General features: G+C 36.3%; 1 protein-coding gene and 1 long non-coding RNA gene across 3 annotated transcripts; both read right to left on the bottom strand.

The window, feature by feature from the left end:
* Positions 1-682: 682 nt before the first annotated feature.
* LOC309699204 (class I histocompatibility antigen, F10 alpha chain-like) lies at positions 683-22,667 on the bottom strand. Of its 2 annotated transcripts, none has more exons than XM_082522125.1 (8): positions 22,421-22,667; positions 11,197-11,457; positions 4,574-4,852; positions 3,521-3,823; positions 2,949-3,044; positions 2,083-2,100; positions 1,852-1,911; positions 683-1,524 (listed from the first exon to the last, which is right to left on the bottom strand). In XM_082522125.1, exons 1-7 carry the CDS (start codon positions 22,650-22,652, stop codon positions 1,874-1,876), a joined length of 1,227 nt encoding a protein of 408 aa, XP_082378251.1. In that variant the 5' UTR covers positions 22,653-22,667; the 3' UTR covers positions 683-1,524; positions 1,852-1,873. The 2 variants fall into 2 exon arrangements, with proteins under 2 accessions (XP_082378251.1, XP_082378252.1); XM_082522126.1 differs by lacking the exon at positions 22,421-22,667 and adding an exon at positions 20,801-20,993.
* Positions 4,859-10,351, bottom strand: LOC309699269. The gene is made up of 4 exons (XR_014274287.1): positions 10,014-10,351; positions 8,927-8,991; positions 5,908-5,974; positions 4,859-5,753 (listed from the first exon to the last, which is right to left on the bottom strand). It is a non-coding gene; the product is annotated as an uncharacterized lncRNA (long non-coding RNA).
* Positions 22,668-25,873: the final 3,206 nt, after the last annotated feature.

Raw genomic sequence — 25,873 nt, 5'->3', positions numbered from 1 at the left:
TTTTCTGGGAGAAAATTTGCTCCAGGCCCAGGAACATCAGCAGCGCCTGTACAACAGAGGGGCTAGACTCAGTCAAATTTCATCCATTTGGTTTGTACCAATTTGTCACACTTCTGTTTGGATGAGTCCCTGCCACCTTCCAGCACCTTTTAGACTGGGTGCTGCACCCTCACGCTGCATATTCTGTTACTTTTTGGATGATGTCATCATACACAGTGACACCTGGGCAGAGAATGTGGAGCAGGTGCAGTCCTGGAGTCCCTGAGGCAGGCGGGTCTCATGGCCAACCCAAAGAAGTGTTGATGGAGGGAGGTACAGTATCTGGAGCACCACTTAGGAGGCAGGCAGGGCATCCCAAGACCAAAAAGGAGGTGAGTCACTTCTTGGGGTTGGCTGGTCAATACCCCCGGTTTGCTGTATACTGTGCTAGAGACAGCCGCTGCAAAGCTGCACAACCAAAAGAGTGGAGACAAAAAAATATATAAACATTGAACCATCTTGCAACGCTGTGTCCGTGGGGTCCTTTGTCACAAGGACACTTAATGGACCTGAGCTGTCACTATGACACCTGAACTTACTGAGCTACTATCACAAGTTATATTGTATCTAGTCCATTAATATTTAGGCCGTATTTATGAAACTGTAGCTAAGTTTACATTTTATAACAAAAAAGTCACAGCAATTTGGATTATTTGGGACTTTATTGACAACCAAAGTACGAAAAGGAGAGAAAGAGCAATGCCGTTTTACTGATACATATTCTACTAATTAATTTTTTAAAGTTTACAGACAAATGAGGAAAACCTTGAAAAATCCTGAACTATAAGCAGAAACACACCCACCAATGTGTTAAAAACATAACCCACACAACCCTCCAGAATCTCAACTTAAACTAAACTCTAAAATCAAAAAACTCAAAACTTATCTTAAATCAAACAACAGAGAATAAACATCATCTTCATTAATTAAGAAAAAAATTCAGACATACAGAAAAATCTTTTAAGGTCTCCTGGAATTCAACACAAGATTGTCTTTTAAATCAAATTTTACGAAATACACAAGTAAACATGTACAAAATTTGAAAAATATTATGATTCGTTTATCACTGAGAGTGAGGGAATCTCAGCATTCATGAGTGATGCAACAATTTACAAGAAAACCCCAGAAACACTAAACTATTGGATTTTTGAGTTAAGATGAACATACAAAGGCTTAATTATGATTGTACTACAACTGCTGTGATGATTCCATTGTTTCATGTCTCTCCAGGCGGTCACATCTTTGTTAAATCTTTCAAAGAAAGACTTTTTTAAACTGAAAACAACAAATTCAGAATAATTTCGTTTCACCATTATGATGTTTATGTTAAATATTTGCCAGCTCATTTTCAAACTTCTTGATTAACCAGCATCTGCAACTATATTTTAAATTTTTTTTTTAAACAGATTTTATGATGTGAACAATCAATGAATTCTAGTTTATGGAGAAGAATGAGCTGAACCACATCTTCTTTCAGCTCCAAACCTACAGAGATAAAAAGAAACACAATAAATGTTAGGATTGTTCAGATCCACAAATAACCTACTTACAGTTTCATTAAGATCTAAAATTCTGATTCAATCGAGTATTTACTTCATATGTTTCTGAATGGAATTAACACATTTGTTTTAATTTTGTTAAATCATTTCATGAAACGTTATTTTGAAAGCATCTTTCTCTTAATATGATTTAAAGTTATACTAAAGCACTTTTTTTGGATATATTTAAACAGGAGATTTTACTACAGCCACTATTTTACATAAGTTTTAAAAAGAAAGCTAAAACATGAGACACAAATATGAAGTAACTCACTGTGTGCAGAGCTGTTTGTGGTTTAGTCTTGAGGAAGCATTTGCTCCTGGCTCTCTACAGCTATAGGTCAGAAACACAATGTTAGTCCACATCCTGCTCACATCTGTCACTTTTACAACAATCGAACACAACAGGAAACAGCCCTGAAAGACTGTTTAGATTAGAGTACAGAAACCCTTTTTAATTTAGTGTAGACAAGAGATTAGAGAAAAGGGACAAAGTTTAACTTACGAGATGGGGGACGTTTGTCTGAAGTAAAAAGGAAAAAATACATCATTTTAATAATTTGTTATAAATGTTAACACAATTTTTTCACGTATTATACAAGGCGTGAAACATAATTTCATATTTTTATTTTGTAATCTGGACAAAAGCATTAATTTAATTTCTAAAATTAAAAACATAGACACTGGGCTTACTCACTAATGTGTTTATAGATATATTCTGACTTTTCCCACAAAATGTGCTCGTGTTAAATTTATAAGTAAAGCGACTGAAGGTAGAGAACGTACACATTTCTAATGCAGGTAAAGGTGTACCTTAGGATGTGTTTGTTTGGCAGAGTTGATGGTTAAGAAAAGAGAAATAATGTTTGGGTTTCAATAACTGAGTTGGTGGTTATTTTGTTCCCTGACACACAAACTGTAGCTCAGGTGTAAAAAAACAAAACAAAAACAAAAAACAAACAAAACACAAAGACAAAAAGAAAAATGATGCAGAAAAAGTAAATAACAGACAAGAAGAAAAAGTGAAGTAACTGGACAAAAATCTACAAGTGCAGAGAAATGAAGGGGCAAGTTATGAAACACAACGAGCATGATTAATGAATATTGTTGTAATATATTGAGGATTTAAAAGAGTCTGATCATCCTGCTGGCAGAGAAAGTGTTAAAATACTTAAATATTAACCTGAGGACTCAGCTTACACTGCTTTTGGTTGTTACCTGTTTAATCCTGTGTGCATTGTTTTCTTTTGAAAACTGTTAATAATGACTTCAATTAAGTCATATTACTCTTACTATCATTATTATTGTTTGTACTATGTCATCATTGTTGTTTGCATTATACAAGAAAAATCCAGGAAGTTTGTTTCTCACCTGTCCTCTTTTTGTAAAAAATGAATGTGATCACAGCGATGGCAGCAAGAACAACAACAGCAACAACAACAGGGATGATCAGGGAGAAGGAATTTCCTGTGGATCACAGAACAAACAAAAGGTGAGAACAAAAAGTTTCCAATCAGATAACAATCATGTACAAGAGCTTCGTTTATGGTCACTACATGTTTGTCTCACTAATGTTTGTTTTCATTCCAACAATAAAAGTTCTGCCATTTAATTTAATTTCAATACATTGCCAATAAATTTGAACATATGTTTCAAAATATACATTTTCCCCAATTTACTATTTAATCTTCTAAAACTGTCCATTAGTCAGATAATCAGTGGCCACACACGAACATGTTTTATATTCATCAATGTTCAGCAGGAAAAAATGTGGTGGAAAAACACAAGTTGGTCTAAACTGATTTAGGTCTTAAAATTATTCTGACAGAAAGAATATAAAAGCAAACAAACTTTCTCATCCAACATGAACCACAGGGTATTGCAGTAATTCAAGTGTGTGTTTCCCATGTTCATCACTCATCTGATCCTGATTCCAGACTCACTTTCATTGGTCCTGATCTCTGATTTGTCCAGTCTGGTGACGATGTCCTCGTTCACACCAGAGAGCTGAAACACACATCTGTATCTGTGCCAGTCTTCAGGTTTGACTGATGATACATCCAGATCAACACTCATCTGGAAGGTCCCGTCATTGTTGGTGAGAATCTCTCCTTTGTTCACACCCTCATGAAACTCCACTCCATCTTTTTTCCAGACCATCTCGGCTCTGTTAGGATAGAAACCTGTAGCGTGGCAGCTGACTGGAGAGGAGGAAGACTTCTGGAGGAGAGACAGTGAGGGACGAACTGGAGAGATATTAAAATTATCATAAGGAGTGAGAAGGATTAGAAATGAGTATATCAGAGCTAAAACTGTGGAAGATGATCTGCTATGACGACCAGGAGCAACTTTAAAAGATTATTATTATTATTATTATTATTAAAACCATACCAATGTCTTTTGATGTGATGTAGTTTATTAAATTAAATTAAATTTAAAAAATGTATCAAAATGCCACGCGAAGTGCAATTATATTAACCCTTTCACACATAGTGGTCACTACAGTGGACAACTATTCAAAGGCTGTTTTCTTGTATTTGTGTCAGTGTTGATGGTAAACTTGCACATAAACCACTACATTGGACACTGATGTGTCACTCCATAGGCAGGGTTATAGTTGTTATAATTGTTACATATATTGTTATACTGTTATAAAATATTTTTAAAATATATTTTAAAATATATTTTTGTTATATTATAGTTTTTACACAGTGTATATTAATTATTCATTTGTCAAATTCATAAGTCAAAATGTTTGTTGTACAACTAAGTGGACATGTAAAAATACTCTTTGAAAATGAAAAGTACGTTTAAAAAAATGAAGTTCAAAAATCTTTTTTTCATGCCTTATGATGAATAAAAATACTCAAGAAAAAAAAGCCCTGATTGAGGTTTTCATAATTCATGCATATAAAGGTTAATTTAATATCATATTAAGTAATAAACTGAGACATATAACTTTTGGTTAACAATCTAATTCTGGTCATAGATTTTACCTGTTTTCATCAGAGAGCTCCTCCCATAGGTCACATACTTCTTCAGCCACTCAGGACAAATCTGGGTGAGGTAATTCTTATACTGTGTGATCGTAGCTTTGTTACTGTCCCACTTCGTCTTTGTCATGACAGCCTGTTGTTTTGGAGCGACCCACGTCTCTGTCTTCAGGTCAAAGCTTATGAAGTCCTCTCCATCATAGCCGTCTTGGCGATATCCATTCACTTCACCTGTTTCTTCATCCCATTCACAGCCGTACATCCGCTGGACAATGTGAACACCTGAGAGAAACACAGAGACAAAGACTGCAGTGAACCAGAGAGAGGCTGCACTAAAGTCTTACACTGACACAGAGACGTGATCAACATATAGAGGATCTACATTTATGGCTGCTTTTGTCTCAGTGGAAGATTTTTAAAACAAATCATCATTAACAATGTAGATTTTACAGAAAGACACTGGGGAAAAACAGAATTAATTTTCTCCCGTTAGCACATCTACGTCCTGCCTGCAGAGATATCACTGCACAGGTTATCTATGCTGCTGTAGGTGGAGAAACTTCCTGTGAGCTGCAGGATCAGACAAACACACTAAGCTGGATCCTGAGCAGCCGACACAGATCCTGATTCTAGATTTACTTTCCATCCTCTGAAACTCTGCAGCCGTCATCAGCCTGTGAGAAACTAAGCACCAGACTGTCCTGAGGTTTTTCTAGAGGTGTCTGTTTAATATGATCATGTGACATTAATCTAATCTGGAGTTCTACTTACAGCATTTCAGGCTCCAGCAAATGCTTCATGTCATCATTGATGACTATGCAAGAAATAATTTTTGATAAATCAGTTAAGTTCTCTGGTAGCACGGTGGCACAGTGGTTAGCACTGTTGCCGCACAGCAAGAAGGTCCTGAGGTCAATTCCACCATCAGGCCGGGATCTTTCTGTGTGGAGTTTGCATGTTCTCCCCGTGTTTGCGTGCGTTCCCTCCGTGTGCTCCGGCTTCCTCCCAGCGTCCAAAGACATGCAGCTTGTGGTGATAGGTTAATTGGATAATCCAAATTGCCACTAGGTGTGAATGTGAGTGTGAATGGTTGTCTGTCCCTGTGTGTTGTCCCTGCGACGGACTAGCGACCTCGCCTCTCGCCCTATGACAGCTGGGATAGGCTCCAGCGCCCCCCACGACCCTGAAAAGGATAAGTGGAAGCGAATGGATGGACAGTTAATTTCTTGTGCTGTGACCTGACAAAAAGGTGAAAAAGGTTCCTCTAAGATTTTACAACCATGTTGTCATTTTTATTACATTTACTAAGAGCAGAGGACTGAAACAATAACTCAGACCTTGAATTCGACTCCATGCTGGGACACTTTGGTGTTTTTCAGCGCTGTGACCAGATCAGATTTTGCACTAAAAATATTAAAACATTCATGTTAATGATATTATTGGATGTGTAGCACAGAGATCTGTGGGTGTCTTTCAGTAGGAACCTGAGCGCCGCTGATGCTGTGATGAGAGCCGACAGTCTACAGGTGAGAAACACGAGGAGTCATTCCTGCTTTTATAACATCGCTGCTCTCAAAGCCACGAGAAACGCCTCGGTGCATCATCACAGGTATTTTCTTTATATGAACATGTGGAGTTACACACCATCTAGGTTCAAATTCCACACTTTTCCAGCCCGTTTGGTTAATAAATTATATTAAAATTGCTCATCAATAAATCAGGACGCCGTGAATGTCCATGGAAATCTCGCAAAAACACCTCCTTATAGGCGGCAACAAAGTGAATGTGGGATGAGCTGGTGTTGTCTGCACTCCTTTGATTGGAGTGTAGATTAAGTGGAGGAGAAACATGGGGAGGCCCTGCATGAGTCAAGAAAACGCTCACAGCTGTCACTGAGAGAGGTGGGCGGGTCGATCCAAATATCGATAGTATTGATACCAACACTGGTATTGGTTACGGATCAATACTAGCATGACTGGATTGATACTTTGCTTTTATCCTTCAAGTTCAGTATGTAGCCCGCTGAACTGTGTTAATTATTTCTGTAGTGGGGATTCCCTTTGTCCAACCAAACATCCTACAGCTTAAAATTCACAAGCCACTGCTGCACTGTAGTAATGTTTTGTATGCAGGCAAAAGAAGTCCAACTATCAAACTCGAAAGTTGCATTTTATTGTTTATTTTTCCAGTTTGGAAAACAATAACAAAGATCCATCTTTGTTCCTCCCCGCTGCGTCTCCTGCTCTGGTAAAAAACCATAGGCCCACCCCAGTGCATTCTGGTCCTATACCAGTCCCTTTATTTATATATAAAAAAAAAAAAAGACCTTACAGTTCTTCCTGGCTGACTTAGCAAGATAAACAACAAAACAAAACAAAACAAAGCAAATATTAACCTACAAATAAACTTGCAAATAACCCAAAAATATAAACAAACCAACAACAAACACCAACAAATTTTAGAATAACAAAAATAAAGAATAAATAGCTCCAACAATTTCTTTGGAAGAATAAACCTCAAACATGCACTATGAAAAATGTCCAAACCTTTTTGTGTGCTTTAGAGACAGAATTTACATCACAGGTCTCCAAAAAACTGAGTTTCAAAAAGCATGAAAAGCTGAAAAGTGTGTTTTGTTGTGTCAACTAATTATTGTGGAAAGTAACAATCACAGTGATATAGTGGTCATGGCTCACTACTCTCCCCCAATTAGCTGCCTGAATAACTTGAAATTATTGGAGCTGATATCGACAATACTGCCCCTGTTGAAAGTGTGAATGTTGAATGTTTTTGTTGAAATGTCCAGGCAAGTATACACATGTTAAATGACCAGATATACCTGTTCAAATAGCGTCAATTAACTCACAACTATATGATAATTCTTCATAACTAAACAATAAGAACAAGTAGTCTGATGTCCTGTGATCATTATGAAGCTATAATTTGAAATACAATAACACGTTAAGTTTTTGTACAAAGTATCAGTATCGGATCAGTATTGTTGATACCACCCTGAATATTACATCACTAGTCACTGAGCGCCGGAAAAAGCAGCTCAGTGATCCGCCCAGTACGCTGTTATTTTCCGCCGCTCTTAAATGTTGCGTAGATGAGTGACCAAAGCTGTGTTTAATGACCAAAACAACCCGTGGGTTTTTTCACCGCTCATAGGGAGGCTTTCTGGAAGGATTCTTGCTGAATTTTACGGCGTCCTGATTTAACGACACCACCTTAATAATCAACCTTCAGCCAGTTTATGGGAAAAGTGAGACATTTTAACACTTTACTTTCCTTGATTATATTTTCAGGTTGTTGTTTATTAGTAAAAAAAAAAAAACCCATTAAATTTTAAATCTGGGACCAAAAATATTAAACATCGACTGAAACTCATATTTACGGTCTTATTTTTAAATAGGACAAAAATCAGTGTAAAATTTAGAGAAACTGTTAACTGTTAAACGTCTGTCTGTTAGTTTGTGTTTCTTATTTTTGGTCTATCTACTTCTCACCAAACTGTTGTACTATTGAAGTAAAACTAAAAGTTAAATATTTATTTATTTTCCACAGAGTAGCTTTAAGTTTGTCACCGATTTATTTATGGAACCTCTGCTAATGAAAGATAATCCTGAAAACATTTCCTCATGAAAACGGGCTGAATGTTTTATTTTCATGCATTTAGTTAAATTCATTCATAAAGAGGCCGTGGACAGTGAACGGGTCATTCAGCTGTCTCTACTTTCAGCCAGAGGCGGAGGCAGACATATGATACACCCGGGGCTTAGCCCTAAAGGGTAGTATGCATGTGGGATTGGGGGGGGGAGTGTTTAGAAATGACTGAAAGATTAATAGGCTCTGTTTTGAGTTTTGTTCGAAAAAGAATGACTTCATATTGGGAAAAATATATATCACATATACAGGACACCTTAAACTAGTTATTTAATTAAGCAGCAAGGCAGAACAAGGTCAGGGCTGCATCAAGACACAGGGACTAAACCCCAATTCAACCAGACCCAGAACTGATCCGGAATTAAAACAGGACTACAACAGTTCAAAATCAGGACTACTGAGGACTTAACCAAGACAGAACCAGAATCAGAACTAGATGATAGTAGCACTAAAAATCATCATAGACCTGCACTACACTATTTTTTTAATTCTACCAAAGTACACTATTTAGATTAAGAAAAGTTTATATAATTATTTAGCCTTGTTGTGCAAACAAGCCTGCATAACTTAATAAATATAGAATTTGAAAAATAACAAACCTAAAAAGAAACACTAGGTACGAGATACATGAGTACCTATGATACGGTGATACTTTGGTAAACAACCATTTGACTAACATGTGTGTCTCACCTGCTCTTGTTCATCTCTGTTCTGTCCTCATTCTCCCTCTCTGTTCCTCTCTCTCCCTCTTTGTGCTGACAATCATCAAATATACAGTTGAAACCAGATATTTACAAACTCTTCAGATAAAAACACAACACTTTTTTAATTGTAACATCAAATCAGACTAAATGTTTATTTTTTTAGATTGATAAATATAAAAAACATATTTGTTAACTTTAAGAGTAAAGAGAGAAACTATCTGTATTTCTTAATTGTAAATGGCACCAAATTGTATTCAAAATTGAGCCACACTTATGGAGCTCCACAGTTCTTTTTCTTGTGTTTTGGTTGACATCTCTTGATTTTCCCATGTCAAAGAAACAGGCTCTGTGTTTTGCCTTATATGCATCCACAGCTGTGCCACCAGTTTACTCACATGGACTCTACTAACCTATCAGAAGCTTCTTCAGCTCAGAATGGAATCGTCTTGAGTTTTCTTATTAATTAACAATAAACTTAGTGTATATGTACTCCTAAATTTGATGAAAGTGATAAAAAAAATAGACAGCTCTGTCTCTCTTTATTCTGACATTTAACTAATTCAAAAGATATTTCAATATTTATTTATCCAAAACAAAACAAGTTTACTCTAAATTGATGTTGTACAGTAAAAAAATGTTCTTGTGTTTTCCCTAAAGTGTGTGTAAATATCTGGTTACAAATGTGAATATACTGCTGTGTATTGAAGTTCCTCTTGTTTTGCATAGAAATATACTGAACAACATACAAAGCATAATATATAAAATAACATCTACCAGAGTTTTTTCTTTGAAAGAAGCTCCTTATGTCCATTCTTGTATATCAGTGCATTACTGAAACCGATTTATTTAGCCGTGGAGGGAAACAACTAAAAATATGAAATAAACACACATGTAAGCTGAGACTCTCTAAAGAAACAGCATTGTTGTTGTTCGGCTTTTCATTTCGCCATTTGTTGATTCACTTGAAGAGCGAGTAACGTAATATGGGTCAAGTGATCAGTTTGATATCAATCTTTCGTGATTCACCGTCATATTTACATTATTTGTACAGTACAAATGATTTGCTTTGGTACCTGGTCGAACTTCAGTTCTCCTCTGTCTGCCTGGCTCCGTTTCTCCAACAGCGCACTCGCAGGCAGCAGCTCCTCCCGCCCCCTCGCTCAGTCGCTTAGTGTCTGAGCTCGGATCATACCAATATCAGGGGGGATTTACGCACAGTCGTAAATTCCCACAGTGTACACTATGTGCTTCGAATATTGTGTGTAGTTTTTGTTTTATACAGTTGTCAGCCAGGCATCTAACTATGAAAAAATTACACTCCAAAAGACCCCGGGCTTCTGACAAAACAACCCGGGCTTAAGCCCAGTAAGCCACCCGCTCCGCCACTGCTTTCAGCCTGTTACAAAGTCAACCCTATTTGATTCTACTTTTTGTATTAAATATAACATTATTATTATTATTATTATTATTATTATGTGTTTAATGGAATCTGGAAAAACTGTTGTCATAACTGTGACATCACAGCACATTTAACATCTCAGCTAGATGATAAATTATTTCATCCTAAGATGCTGTTGATGGTGTCTGACATATTTTCTTTTTCTATAATTTATTACAACATGTGATTATTTGTGAGGGACGTCTGAACTGAGACACGGAGCGACTTCCTGTGAGCTGCAGGAACAGACAAACACAGTAAGATGGATCCTGAGCAGCAAACTCAGATCCTGATCCTGGGTTTAAGTTTCCATCCTCTGAAACTCTGCAGCCTCCTATTGTTCTAAAAAAAATCGTATAACTGCGGCAAAACTACACACCAGACTATGTTGAGGTCTTTCTAGAAGCTTCCACTGAAGGAGAGTTTCAGTCCAGGATTGTTTTTATTAAAAGTCAAATATTAGTTCACAATAATTGTAAAACAAATACATCTCAGACTGATTATTTAGATCCAGCTGATTTTCTGGAGATTAATTTCTGAATAATCGATTATTAAGAAATTGCAGCAAAAACAACCATCAAGGTTTCAGAGGCAAAAAATCCTAAATATAAACCGAAAACTTCAAATATCATGAATTTATCTTTATTATTTGATTATTGTACTGTAGTTCTACATTCATTATGAATTATTATGTTAATAATTTTAATCTGTAATCTGAATGAAACATTTAATATGTGTGCAAACCTGTTTACTACTGTAAACAAAACACACTGAAAACATTAACAGCAAATATCAGTAAAAATGAAACATGAACAAACCTCCAGTTTGGTTGAAGCGCTGCTTTGCAGTGTCAATGTTGGCTTTGAAAGACTGCTGGGAACCCCAACAGTTTGCAGTCTCTCTCTCCCAGTACTGCTGATCTGTGTTCTTGGCAAACCAGTCCTGTTTGGGCTCAGCTTTCTCCGTGTTGCTGTCATAATAATCAATCTGAACATCATCAACCATCCCAACAACCACAAACTCTGGGAAGTTTGGGACTTGAGAGGATCCAGTAAGGAAATACTTCAGCGAGTGGGTCACTGTAAGAAACAGTTAATGTTGTGAGATCTCAGGAACACAGACTAATAAATTCTTTTATTTTTTAAATAACACAATAAGAAAAACTACAGCACATTAAGGACATCCTGTAATAATCCTGCTGTCCCTTCAATAAACACAAAATAGATTTATGAATAGATATTCAGTGGTTAATGTAATTTTTCTGATCCTCTTTTCTTCAAAACTTCAAATTCTAGTTTGAACCTGATTATTCACAGAAAGTTTTAAAACTGGTGTTTATCCTTCAGTTTGGTTTAATTCAGTTTTCATGATTGATGGTTTGAACTCATTATAGGTTTTAATTTAACTATATTTTTATTTTGTTTTCATTGTTAAACAAAATACATATTATTTTTAATCTGTGACTTCTGAAGTGAGTTGTTCTCTTTTGCATTTCAATTTTTGATATTTCAAATTATATGAATTGATTGAAGCATATCGATGCTTCTTCTTTGTTTATATTATTTTTATAGATTTTTTTAAGCTTAAAATTGTTACAGAAAGTTTTACTTCCAATATCTTTGATCGATAATATTATCAATAAAACCAACGCTAATGTTAGGTAACTATTATTTGGGGAATATTATCTTAGCAATTGTTATTTTATGGTTTATTCTGTAATCAGGTTTTCAGTTGAGTTTTCAGTTATCAAAAGTCAACAATATTTGTTAGTTTAAAACGCTTCTCATTAGCGCTCCCTGGTGGAGATTGTTTATAAATTGCAAAACTTTTCTGGTATTTCTCTATGGAACGCCAGGACTGCCATAATGAATTAATTAAATACACCATTAAATAATTAATTAAATGTGGCAATAATTAATTAAAATTGGAATTAATTAATTAAATAAATAGTTATGACACATGTAATTAATTAATTATTGACACATTTAATTAATTATTTATGTATTTCACATTTTAATTAATTATTGACACATTTAATTAATTATTGACACATTTAATTAATTATTTAATGATATATTTATTTATTTCATTTTGGCAGTCCTGGCGCCTGGCTCTCGTCATGAAATAATTTTATCTGTCAGCCTCACCCATCAAACTCAGGGGGCGGGGTTAACGCTGCCCATGCAGCTTCTCTAACATTTGATTGGTTGCCATGCAAAGTAAGTCAAAACAAGTCGATCCTAGAAAATCGATTGCTTGTGTAGACTTGGGGCAGCCAGTTATCCCAGAATGCAGATCAAATCACAGGCAGCAATGGTGGTGGTGTAGTTTTAAAATACCCCGTTTTTCTGTCACCAGCTACACTTTTAACAGTGTTTTAGCCGCGAATGTCGCGACGTATGTCTGGTCAGGTTGTCAACATAGAACATGTTTGCAAAAGTGCTCAGATGTTTTCAGAGATTTCACTAGCTCTGCTAACAGTTAGCATGCAGAGCGCACCGAGGGGGTTACGTTAACCGGTTTGTTTACATATTCCACTCTCCGTGTTCCACATGTTGCATTCGCAGATTCTCATTTTCACCGAACGATCGTCTCTTTCCGCCTGGTCTTGTGTCTCTGTGCTTCTGTAACATAAAGAACGAGCTGACATTTTTCTCACGAAACCAGCGATCAGCTCAGCAGACCCTCAGTTTACCTGCATGCATCCTCCTCCTCATCTGTCAGCTGTTTAACACCTGCTGCTAATTCAAGAAACACGCCTAGTTACCTGGTGATAGTCACAGTTTAACTGGGCAGCCGGTGCTCGATATAACGCAATGTCAGCGCATTTTTCTGCACAAGATAAGTAAATATAGTGTTTTCCCCGAGCGCAGAGCTGCTGGAGCTCGTTTCCTTACAGAGCACTTTATAGGCGAACAGCTTTATCAGCGGCTGATGTCCAATCACCGGCACACAGCTTTCAAACCTCAGCTGAGTTTTAGCTCTCAGTGGTTAAACGCTGGACTTCATTCACTCAGGTTCTGTCTGTCGGGTCACGTTTACTTCGCTGTTTTATTTACAACTGAGCAAATCGGTTTGGCTGAGGTTAAAGTTTCGTTTCATAACTGCATAGTTTCACAGACGTTTAATGGTTCACTGGCACATGTGTTAGACTGAACTATCATCTAAATATCATCTGTTTTTTAATAGTTATTCAACTGTATTCTAAGCATCAGCTGTCTGTTAGAATGTGATTTTTTTTTCTCTCTCTGTTGGCAGAGGTATAAAAATGCGCAGGAAAATCTGACATGCATGGCGAACTTCACCGACGATATTTGGGGAGGAATAAACACACATCAAACATAAATGAACCATTTGTCTGTCTCCATAATTGAGAGAATTTTCTCTTCTTATGTCAACACTCTCTCTCTTTTTTTTTTCTTTTTTTTTGCTTTTTCGGTCATGTTATGTTTACCTGTCAAAGGCTTGTTACAAACTATGAAACACATTGTGCAGACTTCTGGATGTTAGAAGAAAACTAATACTGCTCATGAATGAGACTAAAGGCAGGAAGGTGTCCTTTAAAACTAAAAATGTTAATAGGACCTCCCTGTTTATATCATAGTTTATGATATAGCACGTGTATTTCAGTAATAGCCTGCTGAGGCCACTATACGTGCTGGCCTCATATCAAATGTGAAGGCAGACTGAGTCTATGTTTGACGTTTTTTATATCTAATCTTCCTTTTCAAACATTTAAACAGCAGCGAGTCTGCAGCTGAGGGAATACAAATTCAAATTGTCGGAACAGGTTTGCTCGTTTCTTGGATTCATTTGGTGATTTATTAAATGTATAACTGTTATTCTAAACTGCTGCTGAGTCTCTTACACTTTTCTTTATGCTGTATATTTTCACGTCTCTGGAATAGTTGGCAGTTAGATAGTCAGCTGGGAAACTTTGTGTTAACTCATGGAGCTGAGGATATCGTGGATATGCTGACCTCGCTGCGTGGTGTACAGAGCGAGGTCAGCATGATTAATATTCACAATAAAAATATTAGCCGAACATCATGAAGTCTGTATGTGTTTCATAGTGTCGAACAACCTTTGTACAGTTAAAGCCAGCAGTTACTACATGACGGAAACACCAACGTTATCTCTTTTATGCGTTTATACACAGGTCACGCTGATTACTGAACAAAAACCCAAAGATCAGATGTTAAACAGATTTATTTGCTCTCTCTCCTCCTTAAACATGTTTTTAATGTTAGTTATAATTCAGAATTGGCGACTGAAACACGTAGGACACATAAGAACATCAGGAAATAAAACACCGATAAATATAACCTCAGTAAAAGAAGTCAGCGGGGGTTACTACAGCTGTGTACCGGGGCCTGCGCTTTGTCGGTGGGATTGCTTGCGAGGCGAGCGGGTCTATCCCACGCTTTGCCGTGAGACTGGGACGACATCTCCGAAATCATCGAAACACTTTTGCAAAGAGGCTGTATCTTGACAAACCGACCAGACACATGAAGATTAAACCACTACATTCTCGGCTAAAAAAATATTAAAACGGTATTTGGTAACACACAAACAGGGTTTTTCAAAGCTCAGTTCTGTTAGCTTCCACATGCCGGTTGTTGTGTGCTAGAAACAATGGCCACCAGGCCAAAGCAATGGTTTTGACTCGATCAGCGTTAACCCCGCCCCCTGAGTTTGATGGGTGAGGCTGACAGATAAAATTATTTCGTGATGAGAGCCAGGCGTCAGGACTGCCAAAATGAAATAAATAAATATATCATTAAATAATTAATTAAATGTGTCAATAATTAATTAAATGTGTCAATAATTAATTAAATGTGTCAATAATTAATTAAAATGTGAAATACATAAATAATTAATTAAATGTGTCAATAATTAATTAATTACATGTGTCATAACTATTTATTTAATTAATTAATTCCAATTTTAATTAATTATTGCCACATTTAATTAATTATTTAATGGTGTATTTAATTAATTCATTATGGCAGTCCTGGCGTTCCATATTTCTCACCTGCAGCTTCTTATTGATCATTCAGCAGTGATACAAAAAATTAGTTCATGATGGTATGTGTAGTGTATTGGCACTTTACATACATAAACTATCTGATATTATTAAGTAATAATGATTTAATTTGCATCTCAATTCAGTTCAATTGAATTCTATTTTATTTTATTTATACACCTCACAACAAAAGTCACCTCATTGCGCTGTTAATTAAGCAATAACGCCAGAAAAACAGTGAACTTTATATCCGGGTGTAACTACTCGTTAGTTACGATATGTGTGCGCATGTTTGTCAAACAGAAAATATTCACAAGCATAACACTGGTGAATAATACTGAAGACAATACAAAGCAGGAGTCTTTTAACTTTTAATAGACTACATCAAATGACATGTGGCTCTTCATATACTGAACAAATAATTTTTAAATAATAGTAAAATAAAAATAATATTTATAAAGATACTTAAATGAACTTTAGTTAACTTTAATAAGCAGCTGTTGTGTGAAAATGTTTTAAACCCTCATGAAAATTAAAATGGTACTTAGTTTTTAAAATAAACGTTTTAATTATTGTTACCAGATTATCATCAGACCTCCTCACTGATGTTTTATTTGTTGGACTGTTTGGAGAGACAGCAGAGTCACAATGCTTAAAAATGCGTCACGAACGGTTTAAACCCGGAAATCATCAAATAGTTTGGGACATAAGTCACCTTGTTTTAATCTTTGCCTTCATCTAAACTTTAATGTTTATTATTAGGTATTGAAGAGATAAACAGACGATTTAATTACCTGTATAATATAATCGATTGTTTCTAAACACTGACATTATCTACACTGTAAAAAAAAAAAAAAAGTAATATAAAAGTATCTTACTGTATATTTTACAGTTTTGTACTGTTTTTCTGGAATATCATTAAATTTACATAAGTAGACTGTGATTTTACATGTCAAATGTAAAATAACATAACATCACTGTAAATGTAATAAAACACAATTTTCTTGTTTTTTAAATATATTTTTTGTACATATGCATTCAGTGGGGCAAAAAAGTATTTAGTCAGCCACCGATTGTGCAAGTTCCCCCACCTAAAATGATGACAGAGGTCAGTAATTTGCACCAGAGGTACACTTCAACTGTGAGAGACAGAATGTGAAAAAAAAAATCCATGAATCCACATGGTAGGATTTGTAAAGAATTTATTCGTAAATCAGGGTGGAAAATAAGTATTTGGTCAATAACAAAAATACAACTCAGTACTTTGTAACATAACCTTTGTTGGCAATAACAGAGGTCAAACGTTTACTATAGGTCTTTACCAGGTTTGCACACACAGTAGCTGGTATTTTGGCCCATTCCTCCATGCAGATCTTCTCGAGAGCAGTGATGTTTTGGGGCTGTCGCCGAGCAACACGGACTTTCAACTCCCGCCACAGATTTTCTATGGGGTTGAGGTCTGGAGACTGGCTAGGCCACTCCAGGACTTTCAAATGCTTCTTACGGAGCCACTCCTTTGTTGCCCGGGCGGTGTGTTTTGGATCATTGTCATGTTGGAAGACCCAGCCTCGTTTCATCTTCAAAGTTCTCACTGATGGAAGGAGGTTTTGGCTCAAAATCTCACGATACATGGCCCCATTCATTCTGTCCTTAACACGGATCAGTCGTCCTGTCCCCTTGGCAGAAAAACAGCCCCATAGCATGATGTTTCCACCCCCATGCTTCACAGTAGGTATGGTGTTCTTGGGATGCAACTCAGTATTCTTCTTCCTCCAAACACGACGAGTTGAGTTTATACCAAAAAGTCCTACTTTGGTTTCATCTGACCACATGACATTCTCCCAATCCTCTGCTGTATCATCCATGTGCTCTCTGGCAAACTTCAGACGGGCCTGGACATGCACTGGCTTCAGCAGCGGAACACGTCTGGCACTGCGGGATTTGATTCCCTGCCGTTGTAGTGTGTTACTGATGGTGACCTTTGTTACTTTGGTCCCAGCTCTCTGCAGGTCATTCACCAGGTCCCCCCGTGTGGTTCTGGGATCTTTGCTCACCGTTCTCATGATCATTTTGACCCCACGGGATGAGATCTTGCGTGGAGCCCCAGATCGAGGGAGATTATCAGTGGTCTTGTATGTCTTCCATTTTCTAATGATTGCTCCCACAGTTGATTTTTTCACACCAAGCTGCTTGCCTATTGTAGATTCACTCTTCCCAGTCTGGTGCAGGTCTACAATACTTTTCCTGGTGTCCTTCGGAAGCTCTTTGGTCTTGGCCATGGCGGAGTTTGGAGTCTGACTGTTTGAGGCTGTGGACAGGTGTCTTTTATACAGATGATGAGTTCAAACAGGTGCCATTCATACAGGTAACGAGTGGGGGACAGAAAAGCGTCTTACAGAAGACGTTACAGGTCTGTGAGAGCCAGAGATTTTCCTTGTTTGAGGTGACCAAATACTTATTTTCCACCCTAATTTACGAATAAATTCTTTACAAATCCTACCATGTGAATTCATGGATTTTTTTTTCACATTCTGTCTCTCACAGTTGAAGTGTACCTCTGGTGCAAATTACTGACCTCTGTCATCATTTTAAGTGGGGGAACTTGCACAATCGGTGGCTGACTAAATACTTTTTTGCCCCACTGTATTTAGATTGTAAAAATACATTCAGAAATGTATCATAATTTCACAAATATTTGTCTGTTATTTGAGAGATTGATCTGTTAAATTCAAATGTAATACTATGGAAAAATATATAAAATGATTGACAATTAATGAGAATAATTAATAATTAAAGGAGTATTTGAATTATAATTTTGCTGAAAATTTCATGTCATCTAGGTCTGTTTCAATAATTCAGAGGTAACAAGTGAAAATATAATTAATAGGAATAAAAACTAAAAAAAACATATAAAACATTGCACGGCCACGCTGTGCTAATTATATATTTAAAAAAATAAATGTAGAGGTAGGAATTGCAATTAATATAAATCTCAAAGTATTCACAACATTCCTGAACAGAAATAGGCCTCTGCACCTGGGGTGAGGGCGTGGCCATGAAAACAATGTTACATGCCATTGGATGTTGGGACACATAATAACATGACGCTAAGCATCGGCCAATGAATGTGAACTAACAACCACAAGGTCGCGGGTATGGCTGTGGAAAGTAGTGATGGTAAACTTGATTATTTTTGCTGAATCGAGTTTGAATGAGTCACTCACCAAAGTGAATCGGGTTTTTTGAGTCATTTGAGTCACTGAGTCAGTTGACCAGAGTGCAAAAAATGTACATTTTCACTCAAACTTAATTTGTTTCTCTTGTCATGTATATCCTACTGCTAAGATGAGTGATTGAAAAAGAAAAACAACTATTTTTATGGAGCAAAAAAGAGCAAAAAGAATTCTAAAGGGAACATTTATTTTTATTTTATTTTAGTAGTATTTTCCTCAAATGTGTCAAATATATATTTTCCCATCTAAATGTCCACTGAGCTGTGAGCCAGGGGGCGGTAATGCGCCTTAACATTGGTTGCCAACCAAGAAGAAGAAGAAGAAGCTGCGAGCCAGGAGGGAGGGGGTGAGTGAGTCCTGAGTGATTCGCTTACGCTATGATTCAGCACAGGAAGGGAGGGGGTGAGTAGCTCAAATGTGTTGTTAGCATGTTAGCAGAGCGATGCTACTGTGAACCGAGGAGCTATTGTCTTGATGTGAGCTTCTACTCAGGGTTTTTTCTTCCAGTTCAGAGCAGAAATGTTTTTGTTAAGAAACTGGCTGTTGTTTTTTTCCCCACAGTTTTAATTATAAGCTAGATATATTTCTACTAATGAAATTAGTTTGCTAACAGCAACAGGGATGAGTCAGTGAGTCAGTTGGGCTTGTGAATCATGATTCACGAGTCAGTAAAGTGATTCTCGAGTATTGAACGATTCATTCATGATTCGCGCATCACTAATGGAAAGCGCGCTGGAAGAGATAGGTTGGTGAAAGATCATCCATGCAGTGCTGCAAGGCAAGTATATCAAACTCAGCTTAGTAGATTTAACTTGGAATTGCTTGACCACTATGAAATCAAATTGTAATAGGCTATACACTGACACTTGTGGTGCTTGCTCTGCAAACACAGTCCCATTCGTTCAGTTATTTTGGTAAAAGTTTGTGTTAAAGTGACAACTTACAACATATCAATACTTATCAGTTAAGTATAATCAGCATAACAATGAGGCTTTTGTTTTACTCGAGTTGTTCTTTGCATATGATTACTTTGCAAATTTCTCCAAGGGAACCCAAATGGCCAGCAGCAGCCCTGAATGTGAGACTTTCAGAAAGCTAGAGCTACTTCTAAACCTGCAGGTTATGTGCCTCAAATATACCCCTTTTCGTTGCTCCAGATGTGGGGAGGCAGATGAACGTTCGAGGTGGCATCGTCCCCTTCTTTTGTGCTCAAATGTGTGTTTGCATTACATTCTTTTTTCTACGTGCTTTTGTTTATGCATAAGTGTTAGTTGTTCTTGGATTGTTCCAGGAAGGGTTATCTTTTTGTCAATAAAATCCATGTTAATGATTGAAACAATGTCTCATGTCTTATAAGTAAAATAAACATCTACAAACTGCTCAAACACAACATATGATCAAGAACTAACATAATCTTGATGTAATTATAATCAGGGGTTTTGTTTAATAAGGGTTCTTTGGGTGTTTTGTGACAGATAAAACCCACAATCTTACAGGGAGCACACTTAATTCAAACTGAAAGTCCAGTAAATATTCAGGAAATTTATGTTAAATTACACTTCAAATCTAAATTTACATGTGATATTATGTAAAATTAACAGTGAATTGTAATTTTAAAGCCAATATCTAGTTTTTTGACATGTTTTGAAAGATAAATCAAATTATTTTGTGCTGTATAATGTAGTATTACATCAAATATAATTGAATATATAACTTTTTTACATCAAATAATGTTATTTAACCCAACTGTTAACTGTATATTTCTGTAAATTTAAGCATTATTATTCATATTGCCACATTCATTGACCTTGTTTATAGGAAATTTCATTGTTTAATCACATTAAAATGTTCCTAATTTAATGTTTAAAAGCACTTGAAAAAGGCAAAATCCCATGTAAAATTAGGGCAACAAATTGTATTTTCATTACTGAAAATAACCGTATTTTTATGAGGAAGTTATTTTCTGTTATTTTACGGTATTATTTTGGCGCCCCAGCTGCCGGAATAGTACTGTTTTTTTAAGATGTTTTTTTAACAGTGTACTAGGATCCATTACAACTAAATGTTTAGCGTATTTCTGGGGAGCAAACAGTCCGTCCATTTGTCTTTCAAATTACATAAATCTGACATATAAAAAGACAGAAATATAACAGTCAAACTGACCTGCTGCTGCCCCCTGTATTCCCAGGAGAAGAAAGAAGATGAAGGCCTTCATCTTCTTTCTTCTTTCTTCATCTTCTACATTGTGACCATAAACATCCAAACCTTTAACAGACTTTATGCGCTCGCTTGTCCAGAAAAAGCTAAAGCTAAAATGGAGAACCAGGAGAAACGTCACCATTAGCCTAGATCAGAGCCAATAGGGATTTACTCTGAGAGTAAACGTCACTTAAATCAACGAAACTGAAAGTAAAATATTTTCATATGAAAAAAAGGTTAGTTTCATCTGGTCTTTATACATTTTTATGTTATGACAGGTGTAGTTCATGTTATGTTGGGTATACACTGTATAATTTATTTTCTATTCAGGGGATAAAACCTTGTTAAGTTTCTCAGTGGAGTGATTTGTATTAATTTTAAACGCATACACTGTAAAAAAAATCAAACTTGCAATTGCTGAGCTTACAGTCATTTCTTTCACAATTCAACAATAAAAGCTGAGTTGCCCCATAAACTCAAATACATTAAGGGTTTCAACTAATCCTTTAACGTTTTGGAGCAAAAGTTGGTCTCAGATGAAATTTATTGCTGGCAAAATGAATGAATTCAAGTTTTACATGAGTTGAAGCTGTTGGCGCCTTTCTGTGCCTGAGCACGCATGCGCATCTCATATTTTTGGATACTACGGGGTCTACTTTGCACTTTTGCAAGGACTGAAAGCCACCTGGCCGTCTGCCTTAATGCGAACACGAGGCTTTTTACACCAGGAGCTGGATGCTAGTGATGGGATTTCTGGCTCTTTTTAGAGAACCGGCTCTTTCGGCTCGGATCACTAAAAAGAGCCGGCTCTTTTGGCTCCGAACCGGCTCCTCAGGTTGTTTTGTTGCTTTAATTAATTTATTATTAACAATAATATAAAATTATGCATAAAAGGAATTACTAATGTAAAAAAAAAAGTGGTTTTATTTATATATGTTTATATATAAATATATGCGGTGGCCCCTAGAAACAAAGCACGTGCAAACTCCAAAACACATTTCTAGTGTTAACTGAACTTCCAAAACAGAGCTACCTAGATCACTTAAATCACACAATTGAAAGCATGTGTGTATTGTGTATTGTTTGTGTATTTATACACAAGCACTCGTAAATATTCAAATAATTTACCTTTTACTACCACACACCAAATCCGGTCGTTGGTACTTCCTGGCTTGTGTAGCCACTACACTGCGCCTAGCATCCTGGAGCACTTCTGTTGTCTTTTGTACGTGTTTTGGAGTTTTTATGTGTTTTGGAGTTTTTACGTGTTTTGGAGTTTGTACGCGCTTTGTCTCTAGGGGCCACCGTAAATATACTTTTATTTATTCGCTCCACATAAAATGTAAGAAATAAATCATATAATACAAAAACCACCTATTTATATTTCAGCTTTTAACTATTTAAATTTTCAGCTTTTTCCTTTTAAACAACACAAAACACTGCAAACCACAACACAATTAAATATAAATTAAAATATGAAAACAAAAAGAAGATGCACATTCTCTGTCATATGGGCCTGCATGAATAAACTTTCTGAATTCTTTATCATCCGCAACTGAAAATAGTTGTGGATGATTACTATACCTTTCAAATGTGATGTTGTTGTCCCTGGCTCTCTTTCTCTCTCTCTCTCCCTCCCGCTCTGTTCCTGTGCTACTGCGAGTGTAACTACCGCCCCTCCCCCCTCTTCCCAGCGCAAAGCACAAGGCTCGCGTGCGGAGTGAAGCGGAAAAAAGGTGCGAGAGAGAGGGTGAGAGAAAGAAAAAAAAAACAACCCCACGGCTCCCAATAAGGAGCCGGTGTTCTGAGAAACCATCCTACTTTGACAAATCGTCCTACCCGTATTATGATTTTACGGTGACTTGTGACTAAACCTAACCCTACCCTTAACCATAACCCTAACCATAACCATAACCTTAAGAAGTATTCCGGATGGGTGACAGAAAAAGAAGTTAATTTGGGTTTGGTGTTGTGCGCATGCGCGGCGTCTGCGCAGAAACATCGGCTAGGATGTTTTTTGAGGTAGGATGGATTCCCAGAACACCGGCTCCTCGTCAGCCCGGGCTAGTAATCAGGTTGTGACAAGTAAGCTCTCCAATTCTCACCCTCTTCCCTCGTATTATCCTTGCTTTTGCTTCCCTGTACACTGACACTAATCTCTACTCTCCTTTTTCCGTAATAAATGCTAATTATTGGGAATTAGCATGAAATGCAGGATTTGTTTGTTTTATGCATTTATGTATTCACCTCACACATGAACAATCCCCAGTTCAAGACCAGGAGGAGACACAAACCCAGACTCAGGGAGTCATGAGAAAGTCTACTCCTTGTTTCAGTCCAAGCAGGAATAAATGGGAGGCTTGTGTCAGGAAGGATATTCAGTGTAAAATCTGTACCAGTTAAAGCATGAAGATCGGTCCACATTGGCGACCGTTTGGGAAATAAGATGAGAAGTACATTAAGGTTATAATATAATTATAATCTACAGGGATTTATTGCAGCGGAAACAGGCTGCAATTCTCTGGGGATCAAATGATGCAGAAAAAGGCTGCCACAAAAAAAAAGACAAAAACATAAAATTCCTAGATAACCTGTCGTCACCTCCTGTATTCCCAGGAGAAGCAGGAACATTAAGACCATCAACATGTAAACGTTTAAGAGACTTTATTAGTTTTATTGTCCACAAAAAGAGACTCAGTGCTTCCTGCTCAGGTGTCAAAGGTCCATCAGAATAAATAGGAATTCATCCTGAGAGCAAACGTCAGTTATATCTGGTTTAAACTCACACATTGAACCGGTTTTTGATGGCATCATAAAATCTGTTCTTTGTGGCTCATGTTGAATTGGAAACAAAAATATCACAAATGAATTCACTGAATTTCTGTCATGTGGCGCTCTGTGGAGGGTAGAGCAATAACTGTGTGATCACAAATTTGTGTAGTTATTGAGTCGTGATATTATATTGATTATATGTAATTATATTGTCGAAAGCATCATATTCTTTTATCCATGTCTTCTGTGGTAGTTATGTGTTAGCATTTTAAGGTACTTATTTAGTTTCAGTACAAGTCTAACGTTGGACCTACTTTCAGCTCAGCCTGCTATCTACTGTTATCATTCTCATGTAACACGCTATTACCTCTGTACTTCTCAGAAGTGAGACCCAAACAAACAAAAGGATAAAGAGTCAAACAATGTTCTTAAACATAAACGTTAGCTCCTGTCAGCTTTTTTCTGCAGCTTCAACACTGAAAACTGTTTGACTGAAGAGAAATTTAAAACCCCTGCAGATGTTTGAACACCTGATGCTGTTCTTTTCATTTCCTTTTTTTCTTGGTACTTTTAATATTTAAGTTCTAGTTACTTCATGGTTTAGTGGTCAACACGTTTTCTTTACACAGAAAACATCAATACTTTTAGACTTGAAGGTGACACAAAAACCAAATCAAACACATGGATCCAAAAACATAGTATAACACAATAGAAATGTGTTTGAACAGACAAATTACAGCCGCTTATAAATTAAAGTGAAAGCAGCATTTAACATAAGAAATGTTGAACAAAGGATAGAAATGAAAGAGCATCGTCCAGCCTGTTTTTAGAAGAGAGCTGTTCCCATAGTTCCAACAGAGGTGGAGCAGCTGCTCTAACAACATTTTTTTTGTTTCCGTTACACTTCATTTTAGTTTTAAAGGCACATTATTTTGGAGTGATCCATGTCAGTGTTTGTATGCAATGCTATGACGTCTTCTCCAACATAACCAGATCATTACTGATAACTGTTAACCTCCTTAGAGACTGCACCAAACCAAGTGAGATTCATCTAAGCTGATATCACATTTTTCCATCATTTTTTTCATGTGAAAAGTCAGATCTCCCCTTTAGTTACATATTTTATAGTTTATAGTTTAGTTTATACAATAGTTTATAATATTAAAGCAAATATTCATGAAACTGTAGCTACAGTCACATAGGAAGAATAAACTCAATGTGGATTCACAACAGGACAAAAATTAAGAATATTGTGGATTTTATTAAAAAGTCATCATAACAAACATAGAAAATAAATTAACAGCAATACTTACATTTATCTAATAAACAAACACCAGATATAAAAAATTGTTTACAAGAGAGAGAAAAACACCCTTAAAGTACTGAAGTACGAGAAGTATTTCATCAGCATTCATTAGTGCTGAAAACACACTTCAGTCTCAAAACATTTGAAATGACATTTGAAAGAAAACTAAACAGGTTTATATAAAAAGGTGATAAATTTGTCCAACAAAATAAGAATAAAGGTAGAAAAAAATAATAAAAACTAGGAAAACCAGACAATACAGGAGGCAAAGTCAGTGAGCACACAGGGAACAAAAGGAATGAAAAATGTGTTCACAGCATTATTGAAAAGCTACTAAACACAGTGACAAAGAACTCCATCCATCCATTTCCTGTCCTGCGTTCTCACTGAGATAAAATAAGACAAGAGTGGAGCCAGTCCTCACACACCAGGGCAGAGACGAAGTAACCTTTATCATCAGATTTACAAGTTAAAAAATAGTTTACTCTAATAAATTCGGTGATTTAAAGTCTCCAGTTAAAAATGTGAAAATCCACAAATGTTACGTTAAGGGAAATAAATCACCAAACCCTGTGAGTATATAAGTGTCATAGATGTAGGTGGACCTGTGTGTTTCTCTTTATGTATATTTACATTTATACAACTGATACTGGAAATATTTAATTTAAATTAAAGTCAACAAGCATGATGGAAAAACAATGATTCACAGTTTAGAGGTAACGAGGTAACAGTCCTCGTTTCAGCGCAAAAATTTACACAGAAATTTAAAAAGAAAAAACAAGAAAACATTATTTTCATTTCTGCAAATCAGCATATTTACATTGTAATACATTAAAGTCATTAAAGCAAAAGAACTGCAAATTGAGAATTTACCCACAATACTGTTAAAGCAAAAACATTTGTTCTAACTTTGTCAGCTTGGTGTTTTTGTAAACATTCTTATTGGTGTAAATATTTAT

The sequence above is a fragment of the Aulonocara stuartgranti genome (genome assembly GCF_965226115.1).
Source record: "Aulonocara stuartgranti genome assembly, chromosome: 22".
Classification (NCBI taxonomy): Eukaryota; Metazoa; Chordata; class Actinopteri; order Cichliformes; family Cichlidae; genus Aulonocara; species Aulonocara stuartgranti.
This window is presented reverse-complemented; position numbering and strand designations above follow the sequence as displayed.

What these genes read in the sequence shown, in the direction of transcription:
- LOC309699204 (XM_082522125.1), bottom strand. Translation starts at nt 22,652, where the DNA reads ATGGTTTCTCAGAACACCGGCTCCTTATTGGGAGCCGTGGGGTTGTTT. An exon ending in AACAACATCACATTTGAAAG is followed by an intron (nt 11,458 to 22,420) that starts GTATAGTAATCA and finishes TGTTTCTTACAG; the next exon opens with TGACCCACTCGCTGAAGTAT. An exon ending in GCGCTTCAACCAAACTGGAG is followed by an intron (nt 4,853 to 11,196) that starts GTTTGTTCATGT and finishes TGTTTCTCTCAG; the next exon opens with GTGTTCACATTGTCCAGCGG.